General features: G+C 43.1%; 1 protein-coding gene and 1 long non-coding RNA gene across 2 annotated transcripts in view; both read left to right on the forward strand.

The window, feature by feature from the left end:
* Nucleotides 1-1,051: 1,051 nt before the first annotated feature.
* Nucleotides 1,052-16,056, forward strand: part of LOC147571315 (leucine-rich repeat-containing protein 37A2-like) — a 50,624-nt gene continuing 35,619 nt past the window's right edge. The window contains 2 exon segments of the mRNA XM_086696441.1: nt 1,052-1,418; nt 12,730-12,801. Coding sequence (XP_086552567.1) covers nt 1,288-1,418; nt 12,730-12,801 — 203 coding nt within the window. The 5' untranslated portion in view covers nt 1,052-1,287.
* Nucleotides 3,745-11,408, forward strand: LOC147571316 (uncharacterized). Its single transcript, XR_015247506.1, has 5 exons — nt 3,745-3,831; nt 8,507-8,616; nt 9,610-9,659; nt 11,200-11,254; nt 11,334-11,408. It is a non-coding gene; the product is annotated as an uncharacterized LOC147571316 (long non-coding RNA).

The following is a 16,056-nucleotide window of genomic DNA, read 5'->3' on the forward strand; positions in this document are numbered from 1 at the left end:
GATCTCACGGTCTGTGAGTTCGAGCCCCGCGTGGGGCTCTGTGCCGGCCGCTCAGAGCCTGGAACCTGTTTCGGATTCTGTGTCTCCCTCTCTCTCTGCCCCTCCCCTGCTCATGCTCACTCTCTCTCGCTCGCTCGCTCTCTCTCTCTCTCTGTCAAAAATAAATAAACATAAAAAAATAATAATAATAAAATCCTAACAGCTTCAGGATCTTTCTGACCTTGAAGAAAGGGCAAATGAAGATACTGTGCCACCACTTCAGAAGCAGAGCCTGAAATTCTTCTGTGCTTTAGAGGTGGTGTTGCCATCCTATGAGTGCCGGAGTCCCGGAGCTGGCATGGCCGAGGAGCCTTTGGATAACCTGGAGGAAGGTCCGTTTACGGTGGGGGTGGGGGTGGAGGGGAGGCAGAATCCCTCTTTCTCTCTAAAAACTCATCTTTTCAGATACATCATCCAGCCCTCCCCCTTGCTAAGCTCCTAAAGCCCTAGGCAGAGTTTTTCTGGCCTACGGTACAGGCTTTTATCTCAGGCAATACCTGAAAGAACCTTTAACTTTAAAATTCTAAAGCTGACTTTCTGCCAAGAAGTTTAGGAGGAGGGAAGTAATGTTTTTCCCATTTTTGGTTAAGAATTCGCCTTGTGCTAAAATAGTCCTTCAAATACATATCTCTTGCAGCCTGCAGTGATCCCAGCAAAGTGATCATCTAAAGACTTAAATAAACTCTTGTGTGAATGTTGAGTCCTTTGCCTCCTATCAAAGGGCTGGAGTGTAAAGAGTCAAATACAGATGCCTAGAAAAGGTATTCCCATTGGTACTGTGTTTTCTCCCAGTGCCTACAGCACTTAGGCTTAGGGTTTTCCGGGAGGGGCAGGGCTGTTAGCAAGGCTAAGGGAGTAAGGCTCCCTTGGGTGATGCCCAGGAAGAGACCAGGCGGTCATGTGCACTACCACCGAACCTTTCTCCCCATGTGACTCCAGCCCTTGATGCACAGGAGAGTAGGGTCTGCAGTAGGGTCTGAAACTAGAGTTTCCGCCTATCCATTTGAAATCTACGAGCGATGTGAGATCTGTGCCACTTTCTTGGCTTGAGTCTCCCTTTTGGTACTTCCAAAACTTCTGGAGTAGATCAGGGCAGTCAAAATGTGCCCTGCCAGGATATACCTACAGCAGAGTCATTCAGCCTTGTGTTGTGCCTGCCCTTACTTGCTAAGATAATGAACGACGAATCATGGATGTATTTTCACCTTTACACATATAACCCCCAAATCAGTTATCATTCAGATAGGCATGTTAAATCCATTTGTTTTGGTTGGATGCAGGGCCATTATCATTTCTTATGAAAAGGCGGACAGTCCAGAAGCTTGCTATTCAGAAGGCTGTGTCAGATGCATTCCAGAAACTGTTGATTGTGATTTTAGGTAAGACTTACTTGATTGTCCTTGCAGTATATCAGTTTCAACGAGCAAATAAACTCATTTTGAAAAGTTAATTGGATGAAAACACTTCATATTCTTTTATTCACCAAATGCTTTCAAAGCAGTAGTCTCAAACTTGTTCTTTGTGGCATTTGTGAGAAAAATGACCACAAATATTTTTGTCCCCAGTATATAGATATACAGTGATTTACCTCTGTCCACACAGAAAGTGTTTGACCCAGTCTTCTTTCTTGATTGTTTGCTCATAACACAGAATGCTATTGTGAGTATAAGCTTTGGGGGCACGTGTGTGGCTCAATCAGTTAAGCATCCAGTTGTTGATTTCAGCTCAGGTCGTGATCTCACGATTTGTGAGATTGAGCCCCATGTCGGGCTCTGTGCTGACAGCGTGGAGCTTGCTTGGGATTCTTTCTCTACCTCTCTCTCTGCCTCTCCCTGACTCTCACATGCCATGTGCTCTCTCTCTCAAAAAAAAAAAAAAAAAAAAAACTTTGAAGCTTTGGACGTCTGGTGTTGAATCTTAGCTCTGTCTCCTAGATTTCTTATGCAATTTTAGGTTTTATAGTCAGATTTGAAGTATTTAATCTCTCTAAGCTGCAATTTCTCTATCTGCCAAGTGAAGGTAATCATTCAACTTACCTCATGGGGGATGAATTGTAAGAGCAAATGAGATGATGGGAAAGTTTAAAAATTTTTTTTTTTTCAACGTTTATTTATTTTTGGGACAGAGAGAGACAGAGCATGAACGGGGGAGGGGCAGAGAGAGAGAGGGAGACACAGAATCGGAAACAGGCTCCAGGCTCCGAGCCATCAGCCCAGAGCCCGACGCGGCGCTCGAACTCACGGACCGCGAGATCGTGACCTGGCTGAAGTCGGCCGCTTAACCGACTGCGCCACCCAGGCGCCCCGAGATGATGGAAAAGTTTAAAACTATCCCTGAAACATGGTAAGCAGAGAAAATATGTTAACTTGTTATCATCGTCTTCCTGTTGGAGAATTTATTAGATTATGTTTTTGGAATCCATTCAGCTTCAGTTTTTGTTTTTGGCACTGACCTATTGGGTGAATATGATTCTTATATTAGGGTCAGCTATATTTTTGTGAACCTTGAAAGTGGTCAGGCTATTGAATAGCATCGATTGTGTTCTCTATTGCGTTCTACAATGGTGTGAATGTTACAGGCTGTGCTCCAAGGGAACTTTATAATTAGTAATGAGTCCCCAGACAATCGCCCCCCCCCCCCACCCCGCCCTCGCCGCTTCACAGTCTTGCAGGCTTAGAGACTAAGAAAGCCTAGCTAAGTTTCAGAGGCCTTATTTGCCCATAAGAGTTGACCCTGGATTGGTCTCAGGCTTCCAGCCTGGACAGCTCTTGCAGTGAAAGTTGACTTCCCTGGTCATCAGGTAGAATCTCCATTAGCTGTCAATTCTGAGTAACAACCTTTAAGAACCAAACTAAACCTTTGGGTTGCTGACCTCTCCCTAACATGCTCTGGTATCCCTTGTACACGATCAAAATGTTGTAGCTGTACTTTGCCTTAAGGGGAATTGTATTGTCTATAAGGGACATGGGCCAGTTTCTGCCAATAAACTGTCCAAGCGCATTCTCTCCCTCCCCCTCCCCCTCCCCCTCTCTCCAAAGCATTGTTCATTGTATCTGGTGGGATTTTGTTTCCGGGGAGTAGACACTGGCCTTGTTTCTAATATGAAGTATCAGCTATAGTCCATGGTCTCTATTCCAGAACTCACACTGACCTCTACCTAATGCCTTACTGTCTGGTCATCTGATTTTGAACATTGTTGTTTCCATAGTTTTAACTTCCTGTGTCATTATTCGTTAGTTCCTATCTCTTAAGATGATAGCGTTTTTGAACCACACAGTCGTTAACTTCATGTGTATTTTTTCACACATAGTTATGATTAAAAACTGAAGTGTGAGATGAGAAAACTTCTAGGAAAATGCTTTTATTTTCTGCTTTTATAAATAAAAAGAATGTCTAGTTATTGGGTGCTATCATTGGATACAGCTAGTTTTAGAACAAGGAAAATTCTGAATTGATCTTGTTAACTTTATTGATTTTTTAAATGTTTATTTTTGAGAGAGTAAGCAGGGGAGAGGCAGAGAGAGGGGGACAGAGGATCTGAAGTGTGCTCTGGTGCTTACAGCAGAGACCCCGGTATGGGGCTTGAACTCATGAAGCATGAGATCATGACCTAAGCTGAAGTCAGACGCTTAACTGACTGAGCCATCCAGGCGCCCTCTTTTTTTTTTTTTTTTTTTTTTTCCAATCCTTATTCACTTTATTTCGGAAAGTGGTAAAATAGCTGTGGAATACAGACCCTGTGAAGAGATCACAGATGCCAGTACTGAAGACGAGCTACAGGATTTAATTCAAGTATGTGGAGATTAAAGTTCAGGGGTGACATAGCCACTGTAGCCATAATGTAAAGCAACCAGCAGAATTTGGAAGACTTTGGCATTAGCTCTTTGGGAAATGTGAAACTCAGAAACTGCTTTTGACTGCAGGGGATTTCTGGGGCTTTTCCTGAAGTCCTGATCCTTGGCTCTGACCCCTTATTTGAAATTTGGAGTGCAAATTTCATCAGAGCACTCCCACAGTTGTGGACATAGGAGAGGACACAAGCCTTTTAGAGCTCCCCTCAAACAGAATCTCAAGGATTTGGGAACAGAGTAACTATGGCCTTAAAAGTGATTATACTACAGCGTTTGAAACCATTATGTCATTCAAATAGGATGTGTCACCCAGATGTTGGCATCTCATATATATCTTGCATGAATATCTTGCTGAAGAACTTTTCTGTAAATCACTCACGTGGATGCCCTGAATTAGGGATTAAGTTGCCAAAATAATTTCTTTTTTTTTTTTAATATATGAAATTTATTGTCAAATTGGTTTCCATACAACACCCAGTGCTCATTCCAAAAGGTGCCCTCCTCAATACCCATCACCCACCCTCCCCTCCCTCCCACCCCCCATCAACCCTCAGTTTGTTCTCAGTTTTTAACAGTCTCTTATGCTTTGGCTCTCTCCCACTCTAACCTCTTTTTTTTTTTTTTTCCTTCCCCTCCCCCATGGGTTTCTGTTAAGTTTCTCAGGATCCACATAAGAGTGAAATCATATGGTATCTGTCTTTCTCTGTATGGCTTATTTCACTTAGCATCACACTCTCCAGTTCCATCCACGTTGCTACAAAAGGCCATATTTCATTTTTTCTCATTGCCACGTAGTATTCCATTGTGTATATAAACCACAATTTCTTTATCCATTCATCAGTTGATGGACATTTAGGCTCTTTCCATCATTTGGCTATTGTTGAGAGTGCTGCTATAAACATTGGGGTACAAGTGCCCCTATGCATCAGTACTCCTGTATCCCTTGGATAAATTCCTAGCAGTGCTATTGCTGGGTCATAGGGTAGGTCTATTTTTAATTTTCTGAGGAACCTCCACACTGCTTTCCAGAGCGGCTGCACCAATTTGCATTCCCACCAACAGTGCAAGAGGGTTCCCGTTTCTCCACATCCTCTCCAGCATCTATAGTCTCCCGATTTGTTCATTTTGGCCACTCTGACTGGCGTGAGGTGATATCTGAGTGTGGTTTTGATTTGTATTTCCCTGATAAGGAGCGACGTTGAACATCTTTTCATGTGCCTGTTGGCCATCCGGATGTCTTCTTTAGAGAAGTGTCTATTCATGTTTTCTGCCCATTTCTTCACTGGGTTATTTGCTTTTTGGGTGTGGAGTTTGGTGAGCTCTTTATAGATTTTGGATACTAGCCCTTTGTCCGATATGTCATTTGCAAATATCTTTTCCCATTCCGTTGGTTGCCTTTTAGTTTTGTTGGTTGTTTCCTTTGCTGTGCAGAAGCTTTTTATCTTCATAAGGTCCCAGTAATTCACTTTTGCTTTTAATTCCCTTGCCTTTGGGGATGTGTCGAGTAAGAGATTGCTACGGCTGAGGTCAGAGAGGTCTTTTCCTGCTTTCTCCTCTAAGGTTTTGATGGTTTCCTGTCTCCCATTCAGGTCCTTTATCCATTTTGAGTTTATTTTTGTGAATGGTGTGAGAAAGTGGTCTAGTTTCAACCTTCTGCATGTTGCTGTCCAGTTCTCCCAGCACCATTTGTTAAAGAGACTGTCTTTTTTCCATTGGGTGTTCTTTCCTGCTTTGTCAAAGATGAGTTGGCCATACAAAGATTACAGCTTTGTAGTAGAGGCTAAAGTCTGGGATTATGATGCCTCCTGCTTTGGTCTTCTTCTTCAAAATTACTTTGGCTATTTGGGGCCTTTTGTGGTTCCATATGAATTTTAGGATTGCTTGTTCTAGTTTCGAGAAGAATGCTGGTGCAATTTTGATTGGGATTGCATTGAATGTGTAGATAGCTTTGGGTAGTATGGACATTTTGACAATATCCTTCCAATCCATGAGCAGGGAATGTCTTTCCATTTCTTTAAATCTTCTTCAATTACCTTCATAAGTTTCCTATAGTTTTCAGCATACAGATCTTTTACATCTTTGGTTAGATTTATTCCTAGGTATTTTATGCTTCTTGGTGCAGTTGTGAATGGGATCAGTTTCTTTATTTGTCTCTCTGTTGCTTCATTGTTAGTGTATAAGAATGCAACTGATTTCTTGATTTCTGATACATTGATTTTGTATCCTGCAACTTTGCTGAATTCATGTATCAGTTCTAGGAGACTTTTGGTGGAGTCTATCGGATTTTCTTTTGGCTTCCAGTAGCATGATAAATAGTTCTCCATCCCCTCACTCTCAATCTAAAGGTGTCCTCAGGTCTAAAATGAGTCTCTTGTAGACAGCAAATAGATGGGTCTTGTTTTTTTATCCATTCTGATACCCTATGTCTTTTGGTTGGCGCATTTAATCCATTTACATTCAGTGTTATTATAGAAAGATACGGGTTTAGAGTCATTGTGATGTCTGTATGTTTTATGCTTGTAGCGATGTCTCTGGTACTTTGTCTCACAGGGTCCCCCTTAGGATCTCTTGTAGGGCTGGTTTAGTGGTGACAAATTCCTTCAGTTTTTGTTTGTTTGGGAAGACCTTTATCTCTCCTTCTATTCTAAATGACAGACTTGCTGGATAAAGGATTCTCGGCTGCATACTTTTTCTGTTTAGCACACTGAAGATCTCGTGCCAATTCTTTCTGGCCTGCCAAGTTTCAAAAGAGAGATCAGTCACGAGTCTTATAGGTCTCCCTTTATATGTGAGGGCACGTATATGTGAAAGGCTGCTTTCAGAATTTTCTCTTTATCCTTGTATTTTGCCAGTTTCACTATGATATGTCGTGCAGAAGATGGATTCAAGTTACGTCTGACGGGAGATCTCTGTGCCTCTTGGATTTCAATGCCTTTTTCCTTCCCCAGTGCAGGGAAGTTCTCAGCTATAATTTCTTCAAGTACCCTTTCAGCACCTTTCCCTCTCTCTTCCTCCTCTGAGATACCAATTATGCGTATATTATTTCTTTTTAGTGTATCGCTCAGTTCTCTAATTTTCCCCTCATACTCCTGGATTTTTTTATCTCTCTTTCTCTCAGCTTCCTCTTTTTCCATAACTTTATCTTCTAGTTCACCTATTCTCTCCTCTGCCTCTTCAATCCGAGCTGTCGTCGTTTCCATTTTGTTTTGCATTTCGTTTAAAGCGCTTTTCAGCTCCTCGTGACTGTTCCTTAGTCCCTTGATCTCTGTAGCAAGAGATTCTCTGCTGTCCTCTATACTGTTTGCAAGCCCAGCGATTAATTTTATGACTATTATTCTAAATTCACTTTCTGTTATATTATTTAAATCCTTTTTGATCAGTTCATTAGCTGTTGTTATTTCCTGGAGATGCTTCTGAGGGGAATTCTTCCGCTTGGTCATTTTGGGTAGTCCCTGGAGTGGTGAGGACCTGCAGGGCACTTCCCCTGTGCTGTGGTGTATAACTGGAGTTGGTGGGCGGGGCCGCAGTCCGACCTGATGTCTGCCCCCAGCCCACCGCTGGGGCCACAGTCAGACTGGTGTGTGCCTTCTCTTCCCCTCCTAGGGGCGGGATTCACTGTAGGGTGCGTGGCCCATCTGGGGTACTTGCACACTGCCAGGCTTGTGATGCTGGGGATCTGGCGTATTAGCTGGGGTGGGTAGGTAAGGTGCACGGGGGCAGGAGGGGCAGGCTTAGCTCGCTTCTCCTTAGGTGATCCACTTCAGGAGGGGCCCCTCTTCCGTGGGCCTCTCGTCTGCGCTTGGCTCTGGAGACTCCGTTCTGCTATTCCTCTGGCGGTTTTCTGTTTATTTAGGCAGGTGTAGTTGGGATCTAAGTGATTAGGTCCCAAGTTTAAACGTCCAATCTTTCCAAAAAATTGGAAACTGCCCAACAGCAGGAGAAGAGCTTAGACGAGGTTGAGAGTGTGGGGAAAAAGTTCCTGAGAGTGAACAAGGTCATCAAGGGCCCAAAGGGCATACGGAAAAGGCACTTAAAAGAACTGAGACGTCAGAACATCCAGAGGAAACAGAACGCCCAGCCGTCTGTGGAGAACATGGCCAAGGAAAGAAGGCTCAGGAGACCATCCCCAGGGGAGCTTCACGCGGCGCACAGGCCCAGCAAATTAGTGGGAAGCTCCGTCAATACAGAAACTTCCTTCATAGATGAGCACAAGGCAGCGGTCTCTTCTTTCATGAAGCATTACTCTTTGGACAGGCCTTCTGCCACCCCCGCTCCCAAGGAAAGAAGGCTCAGGAGACCATCCTCAGGGGAGCTTCACGTGGCGCACAGGCCCAGCAAATTAGTGGGAAGCTCCTTCAATACAGAGCCTTCGTTCGTAGAGGAGCACAAGGCAGCGGTCTCTTCTTTCATGAAACAATACTGTTTGGACAGGCCTTCTGCCACCCGCGCTCCCAAGGAAAGAAGGCTCAGGAGACCATCGCCAGGGCAGCTTCACGTGGCGCACAGGCCCAGCAAATTAGGGGGAAGCTCCTTCAATACAGAGTCGTTAAAGAATAGTTAACTTTCATCCTATCTCTGTTTTCTAAAAAAATTTTTCTTTCCCCTTTTTTTTTTAGCTCACAAAAGAAGTTCCAGGCTATGGCTATAACAACAAACTCATCTTGGCAATATCTGTGACTGGTAGTAGTTTGTGACGGTTTTGATCATAGTTTTCTGTCTCATTGAGGTAAGGAGAACAATTAATTCAGATTCCCAGACTATATTCCTTCTTTATAATAGATTCAGAACCCACAAACTGAAAATCAAAGCCACTTTCCCACCTATCACGACCTGATATCCCTCTTCAGTCTGGAGGAAGGAGATAGGCTTTGTCCTTTCATTGCAAAGTATATTCCAGGGATTTTAAAAGGAACCCCACTGCCGGGAGACATCTGTGGATTGTAACCAAGATAACAAGCCATTAGCTTGTTCTGAGACATTAGGTCTAAGAAGGCCACAGTTGACACGATAGTAAAATTTCTTCAACTCAAAAAAATTATGTCGATTCGATGCACTCACCAGTCATCCTCCTCCTACCACTGATTTCTTTCCTCGTTGGCTAAAATGATGAGAGAGAAATAGTCTTCACCTTCATGGAGCTATCAGTCATCTCGGAAGAAAGGGCATGGCTTAGAGATAAAAGTGTCATCTTGTTGATTAATTAGATGTACCTACAGCTCTCTCCTCCACTTCGCAAGGCATTGTGTAGACAGGTTCAGTTAAAACCCTGCAGCTAAAATCCTGCATCAGGCTACTCAAAGCTTGTCATAATTACAGTTGCCTATTCCTGGAGCTTGCCTGTTTACCTTTTATTCAATTATGTATGAATTGAATATATATTCAATATATTTATTCAAATATACATCCTACTCTTGTCCTTGACTTTAAAACAGTGCTGCTGTTTAGGTTTCTGGTAGACACTTTTCTTTTCCTCCTCCCAAGAATTTTTATTAGGAATTATCTGTTGAATGTTATCTGAGACAGTCAGTAAAATGTATTATCAGCTGCACACAAGTTAGGTGTTATTGAAGAGTCAAAGGACTATTAAACAAATTCCTGTCCTAGGAAAAGTTATCATCTCACTGGGTAGAGAAGACCTAAAATGCAAAGGAATGAATAAAGATTTGGAGGGAGTGGTTATTGTGATGGGTAACTGTGATCATGTTCTCTTCCAAAACAGATTCGTTCTCATAGAGCAGCAGCCAAGGAAGGTAAAGAAGGAAGCTCAAGGTAAATATTAGTCTGGCAATCGTTAAAGTAGAATTTTAGAACTAGATTTTCAAACTCATCTATTTCAATCCCCTTGTTTTACAGCCAGGAAATCACCAAAGGCAGAAAGAATACATATTTGGCCTAATGCTTTGCCTGGATCCCGCAAAGTTAGCTGCCCAGCCAAACCCGAGTTAGAATGGGGCTGGCACAGAGCACCTGCTCACTAGACCTTTAAAGAAAGATCGTGGGGGGACGGGGGTGGAAATGTTCAGACCCGTTGCTCTTGGCGGTGGGCATCGGGCCTGGCCACAGACCTTCTCAGAGGCTCTGGAGAAGGGATAGGGAGGGCCAAAAGTCGTGGGGTGAAGGGGCTAGTCTTCAAGCATGATGGAAGGTGGAATACATGAGTCCGTCCTATAGAGTGGGGGGGAGACTTCCTTCTTCCTCCTTCTGGTTTTCGAGGCCCCGCTCTCCATTCCCTTTATCCAGACCCAATAGAATTTGAACTGGGAGAGACCTTAGATAATCATTTATCTCTTCCTTTTATAATAATGAGATGGAGAAGGAGAAAAGGAAGATGTCTTGCCGGACGGTTGTATCACTAGTACCACTAGAACCAGAAAGAAGATGGTTCCTTTCCAGTTGGGCATGTCTCTGACTACACTGTTCTTGGGCTGTGAACTGCATTTTATGTCACAACTCAGTGCACACATACCGTATAGACATAAGTCCCTTCTAAAACAAACTTACCATACACTCTGATTCTTTCTGTTCTGTTTGAGTTTATTATTTATTTGGGGGGGGGTGGAGCAGAGAGGGAGAGAGAGAGAGAGAGAGAGAGAGAGAGAGAATCCCAAGCAGGTTCTACACTATCAGCACAGAGCCAGACACAGGGCTCAATGTCACAATCTGTGAGATCATCACTTGAGGCAAAATCAAGACTTGGGCTGCTCACCTGACTGAGCCACCCAGGTACCCCCTATTCCGTTTGTATGCAAAAAGAGTATTTTGTGTTTTAGCGCTAGCCGTGTGTTTTAAGGTGATTTCACGACCCACTCCCTCATCTGCCTGCAGTGTGACAGTCAGTGAGCTAGATAACTGCTGGTTGGACTCAGGCATTCACTCGGTGCGATTCATCTCGTAAGGTAAAGCAGCTAGGAAAATGGAAAACCTCCCCACCCGCCAGCAAATGATGCCTGGGAGGCTAAGCCTGGCGGGGACGGATGTAAAATGCTTCTGGAGAGAGTTAGGTGCTTCTGCCGTGTGGTCACCCAGTTTGTTGACTGCACAAGGGCACTTGGCCAAGGGCCAGAAGGGGAGCAGGGTGAAAATCCTGCCTATACTTCATGTCAAGTTACATACAAAGGTCTCCCAGGGACACTGTGGGGCCATTATGGACAGACACAGGACAATTCTGAAAGCCCAGCATGTATGGAATTATTTCTGAGATCCCAGGTCTGTGTTGATTTTGCTTGCTAATAAGACTGGAGAAATACATTGTGAGAGGCATGGAAAATGGTACGAATCACTAATTGTCTGTGTGTGTGTTTCCTTCAAGGGGCTGCTTTGGATCTGGGCTGCATAACAGATGCTCAAAGGAAAGTGACATTCAGGTAAATCTGAGGAGGATAAAGTACCGTGGCTGGAGAAGGCAGGGGAAAAGGACCTAACATTGTCCTTTCTGTTTTCTAGGAGGGCTTTTTCTGGAGAAGGCGGCCACTTTGGCTTAGGGACATGTACAGACCTCTCAATGCCACACGCAATAAAAACATGGCACAGAAGCTACACAAGGATTCTTCTCAGGAAGAAGAGATTTTCCACATGGAACTAGGGTACGTGATTGGGGAAGATTTTCTCTAAAATGGGGAAATTATGAAGAGTCGAATTGTTCCTTTCGACAGTCAAAGCCTTGGCATTCTTCTCCTTTTCCCAGGGAGGCTGGCAAAGCCACAGCAGAGAAGGCCACAGATTCCACTACTGAAGAGCTGGGTGACGAGAGTGAGACACTGTGTGAGGTTGTCACAGAGTGAACGCCGTCCTGCCTCAGGCCACCTACAAAGTTTACTTTCCGATACTGGCTTCTCAGCATTGCTTGTAAAATACTTGTTTTTCTCATATTGAAATGTAGAAATCCATGACCAGTTCTAGCCACGTGGTAAGGAACTAAAACGTAAACAGTTCAGAATTTATCTACAGACAACAGGGGCCACGGGCGAGAGAAGCAGGACTGAAGCCAGAGTCCCTCGTGGTAGCCAGGATTTCTGCAAGACACAAATGGGCAAAGTAGGGTGAATGGGGCGTCTTTCCCTCATTTCCCTGATACAGTCAGTCTCTGGAAACCGGACAACGTATCTTCAAGGGGCTTAGACTATTAAGTTCATTCACAGCTTATTCTGGTGCTCTCTCCCCTGGCTCACCAAATACCAGTTATTCACAACGCGCACAACAGCAGAGCTGTTAACTTATGACCTCCCAGACGCTAAGTCGCGCTTGTTGTCGGAACACAGTCCGTCAGGCCCCTCAGCTTTTGCCAGCCACACTCGGGGGCTCTGCTTGGCCGGCCAGCCGCCCCTCCGCCCCGGCTCCCTCCCGCCAGTCCGTGGAGCGCGCACCGCCTCGCAGTCCTTCCTACCCTCTTCCGTGGGCCTCTCGTCTGCGCTTGGCTCCGGAGACTCCGTTCTGCTAATCCTCTGGCGGTTTTCTGGGTTATTTAGGCAGGTGTGGGTGGAATCTAAGTGATCAGCAGGACGCGCGGTGAGCCCAGCGTCCTCCTACGCCGCCATCTTCCCTCTCTCCTCGCCAATATAATTTCTAAAAGAAAATACTCCAGAGTAATTAACAGGCATTATCTACCCAAGGAATGGAACAAATAGGAGGTTCAGGTTCTAAGGAGCTGCCTTGTTTGTGCCATTGGCCCCACGCTAGCTCTTTATTAATTGCACCACCTGGGATGCTGATAGCTGCAGAAAGTAGAAAGTTGGCATTTACTGCATTGGAATATTCCCCACAGGGTTGCCAGTGATTCTCTTATTTATTCCGTTCATTCCTTTCCTACCTATTCAAGGATCTGAACTGTGTTTCTTCACAGAAATTTCCAAGGAAACTCTATTTCTTACATTGATGAAAATGTATGGAAGGGATACCGTTGGGCTGAGAAACTGTGAGTATATTCTCTCCAAATACGAATACAAAAAAAAAAAAAAAACAAAAACAAAAACAAAAAAACTAACTGCATTCTAAGGTCCTTCTTGGTCCAGAACTTTGAAGTCAGTAGCTCTGAGGAAAGGTGTTTCCCCTTTCATATCCCAACTCAACCTCTACTGATTGCAATTCTGTGTTAATTTTTTTTTTAACGTTTATTTATTTTTGAAACAGAGAGAGACAGAGCATGAACGGGGGAGGGTCAGAGAGAGGGAGACACAGAATCTGAAACAGGCTCCAGGCTCTGAGCTGTCAGCACAGAGCCCGACGCAGGGCTCGAACTCACGGACTGCGAGATCATGACCTGAGCTGAAGTCGGCCGCTTAACCGACTGAGCCACCCAGGCGCCCCATCTGTGTTTATTTTAAAAATTAAATTTGGCAGGTTCCCTTTAAAATTAGAATCAATTTCAACTTATTTTCCATTATACAAGGAATACATGATTATAGTCTCAATATATAAAAATGAAATAACGGGGGGCCTGGGGGGCTTATTCGTTTAAGTGTCCAACTTCGGCTCAGGTCATAATCTCAACGGTTCGTGGGTTCAAGCCCCACGTTGGGCTCTGTGTTGACAGCTCAGAGCCTGGAGCCTGCTTCGGATTCTGTCTCCCTCTCTCTCTGCCCCTCCCCTGCTCATTCATTCCCTCTCTCTCTGTCTCAAAAATAAGTAAACATTAAAAAAATTTTTTTTGATGAAATAACAGATATAGTGAACACCTGCCTTATGTTCTAATCCCCCCACTGCTGGGATAGCCACTACTCTGGATTTAGTATATATCCTTCCAGACCTTTTTCCATGCATTTGCCTACATACATATTTCCAGCAAAATAGGTTTGTTGTGTGATTTTCTTATCTTTTTTTTACAGAAATTGTAACATCCTACAACTCGATTCTTTTGCTTCGTGGTATGTCTTAGACTTTTTTTCTTCCAGTACATAGAGGGTTACCCCATCCATGCAAACTGCTGCATAATATTCCATAGTATGAGTGTATTACGATTTAATAATTCCCCTCTTGATGGATGTTTAGGCTGTGTCCAGTTTTCTTATTACATGCATTGCTGCATGGACCACCTCATACATGCATCTTTGTGTACGTGGGTGGGTATTTCTGTAGAATAGATCCCTGGAAATGGAATTGTTGGGATGAAGACGATGTCGATATATACAATTTTAATTGCCCTCAAAAAAGTTGTGCCAATTTACACACCAATCCATACACCATGACAGCATTCATTTCCTCCTACCCTCCCACTCTTGGATATTCTCCATTTCTTGGCTGATCTGGTGGGTGAATAAAATGGGTCCCTTCTGAATTTGAATTTTTCTGATTACTTATACATTTAAATATCTCTGTATGTTTCCTGGGCATTTGTGTTTCTTGTCTGAATTTTCTGTCCTTTGCCAATTTTTTTGTTATCTTTTTTTTTTTAATTTTTTTTTTCAACGTTTATTTATTTTTGCGACAGAGAGAGACAGAGCATGAACGGGGGAGGGGCAGAGAGAGAGGGAGACACAGAATCGGAAACAGGCTCCAGGCTCTGAGCCATCAGCCCAGAGCCTGACGCGGGGCTCGAACTCACGGACCGCGAGATCGTGACCTGGCTGAAGTCGGACGCTTAACCGACTGCACCACCCAGGCGCCCCTGTTATCTTTTTTTTTTTTTTTTAATTGATTTGTAGAAAAAGTCAGTGTAGACACAAGTAATTTTGGAAACAATATTATACTCAAAGTAATTGACTGGCATTTTTCATGACAGATTGTGTGTCATATCATTAGTTCAACTTGGGTAGATAAGTCATAAATGACTTCTGAATTAATAATAAAAGACATAACAGTCATAGTAATCTAAATGTAGGGATTATGATCCCCCTGAAGTAGATTCCCCCCTGCCCCTTAGTCTGACAACCTTACTGGTAAGGGACAAATGGTAGAATAAGGTAGTTGTTTTCTTATGAATTTTATGAATTTCTTAAATACTATATATAGTTTATATTTTCTCATGATGGTATCTAACTTGGAGATCTTATTTCCCGAACTTGTAAGAAAAATGAAAGTAATTTGGCACAAGAAACAAGAGAGAGTGGAGAGAGTGGGTAGGCTGAGGGACAGGGGTAGGAGAAAAACTTTGAATTGTGTATTATATACCTTTGGAATTCTGAGCCATGCAAATATATATTACCTATTAAAAAAATAAACTGAAATTAAAAAAATATTTTTTGAAAAGCATGTATTTGGTAGTTTATATACTAGAACATGAATCTGGTAAGATTTGATGATTCTTAAAAAATTTTTAAATGTTTATTTATTTTTGAGAGAGAGAGAGAGAGAGCTAGCGAGCAGGGAAGGGGCAGAGAGAGAGGGAGACACAGAGTCCAAAGCAGGCTCTGAGCCACCCAGGTGCCCCAAGATTTGATGATTTCTAATTCAGCTTGAGGGTTATGCCTTGTAAGACAGAAGTTTTTAACTATGGGTCAATAGTCCCCTGGGGCAGGATTTTTAACCTTTTTTTCTATATATCAATTTTTAAAAAAAAATTTTTTTTTAACATTTATTTATTGCTGAGAGACAGAGCATGAACAGGGGAGGGGCAGAAAGAGAGGGAGACACAGAATTGGAAGCAGGCTCCAGGCTCTGATCTGTCAGCAGAGAGCCCAATGTGGGGCTCGAACCCACGAACCGTGAGATCATGACCTGAGCTGAAGTTGGACACTTAACAGACTGAGCCACCCAGGCACCCTTCTATATATCGGTTGATGATCTGCAGAAGCTTATGTTCTTGAGATAATGTTTTCAAATGTATAATAAGTTAAAATATATAGGAAAAGGAAATTATGTGGAAATAGAGTTTTCAAAAATTTTTTAAAAAGATTAGTGATATAGCAATAAATCTGCTTCTGTTAGAATATTAAATAACAAAATATAATGGTAGGCCTACTAACTATTATAACTTCAAGGTACTGATGAAAATAAATGATATTTTGAGATATCCACGCCAAATATGTGATATGAAAATATCTGATTTCTGCTGGGGACCAAATTAACTATACTAATCTGTGGTTTGTTGCCTACATTCATAATGGAAGGAAATGCTAATTCTAGTTAGAGGTTTGTGAAAATAGAGATGTGATTTTATTTTCCATCCAAGTTTGGCACCCACAAATTCAGTCCATTCTATTCACGGACGTGAGCCCTAAAGGGATGGTCTGCA

The sequence above is a fragment of the Puma concolor genome, unplaced genomic scaffold (genome assembly GCF_028749965.1).
Source record: "Puma concolor isolate L17-30 unplaced genomic scaffold, mPumCon1.1.hap2 unalloc_scaffold_30, whole genome shotgun sequence".
Classification (NCBI taxonomy): Eukaryota; Metazoa; Chordata; class Mammalia; order Carnivora; family Felidae; genus Puma; species Puma concolor.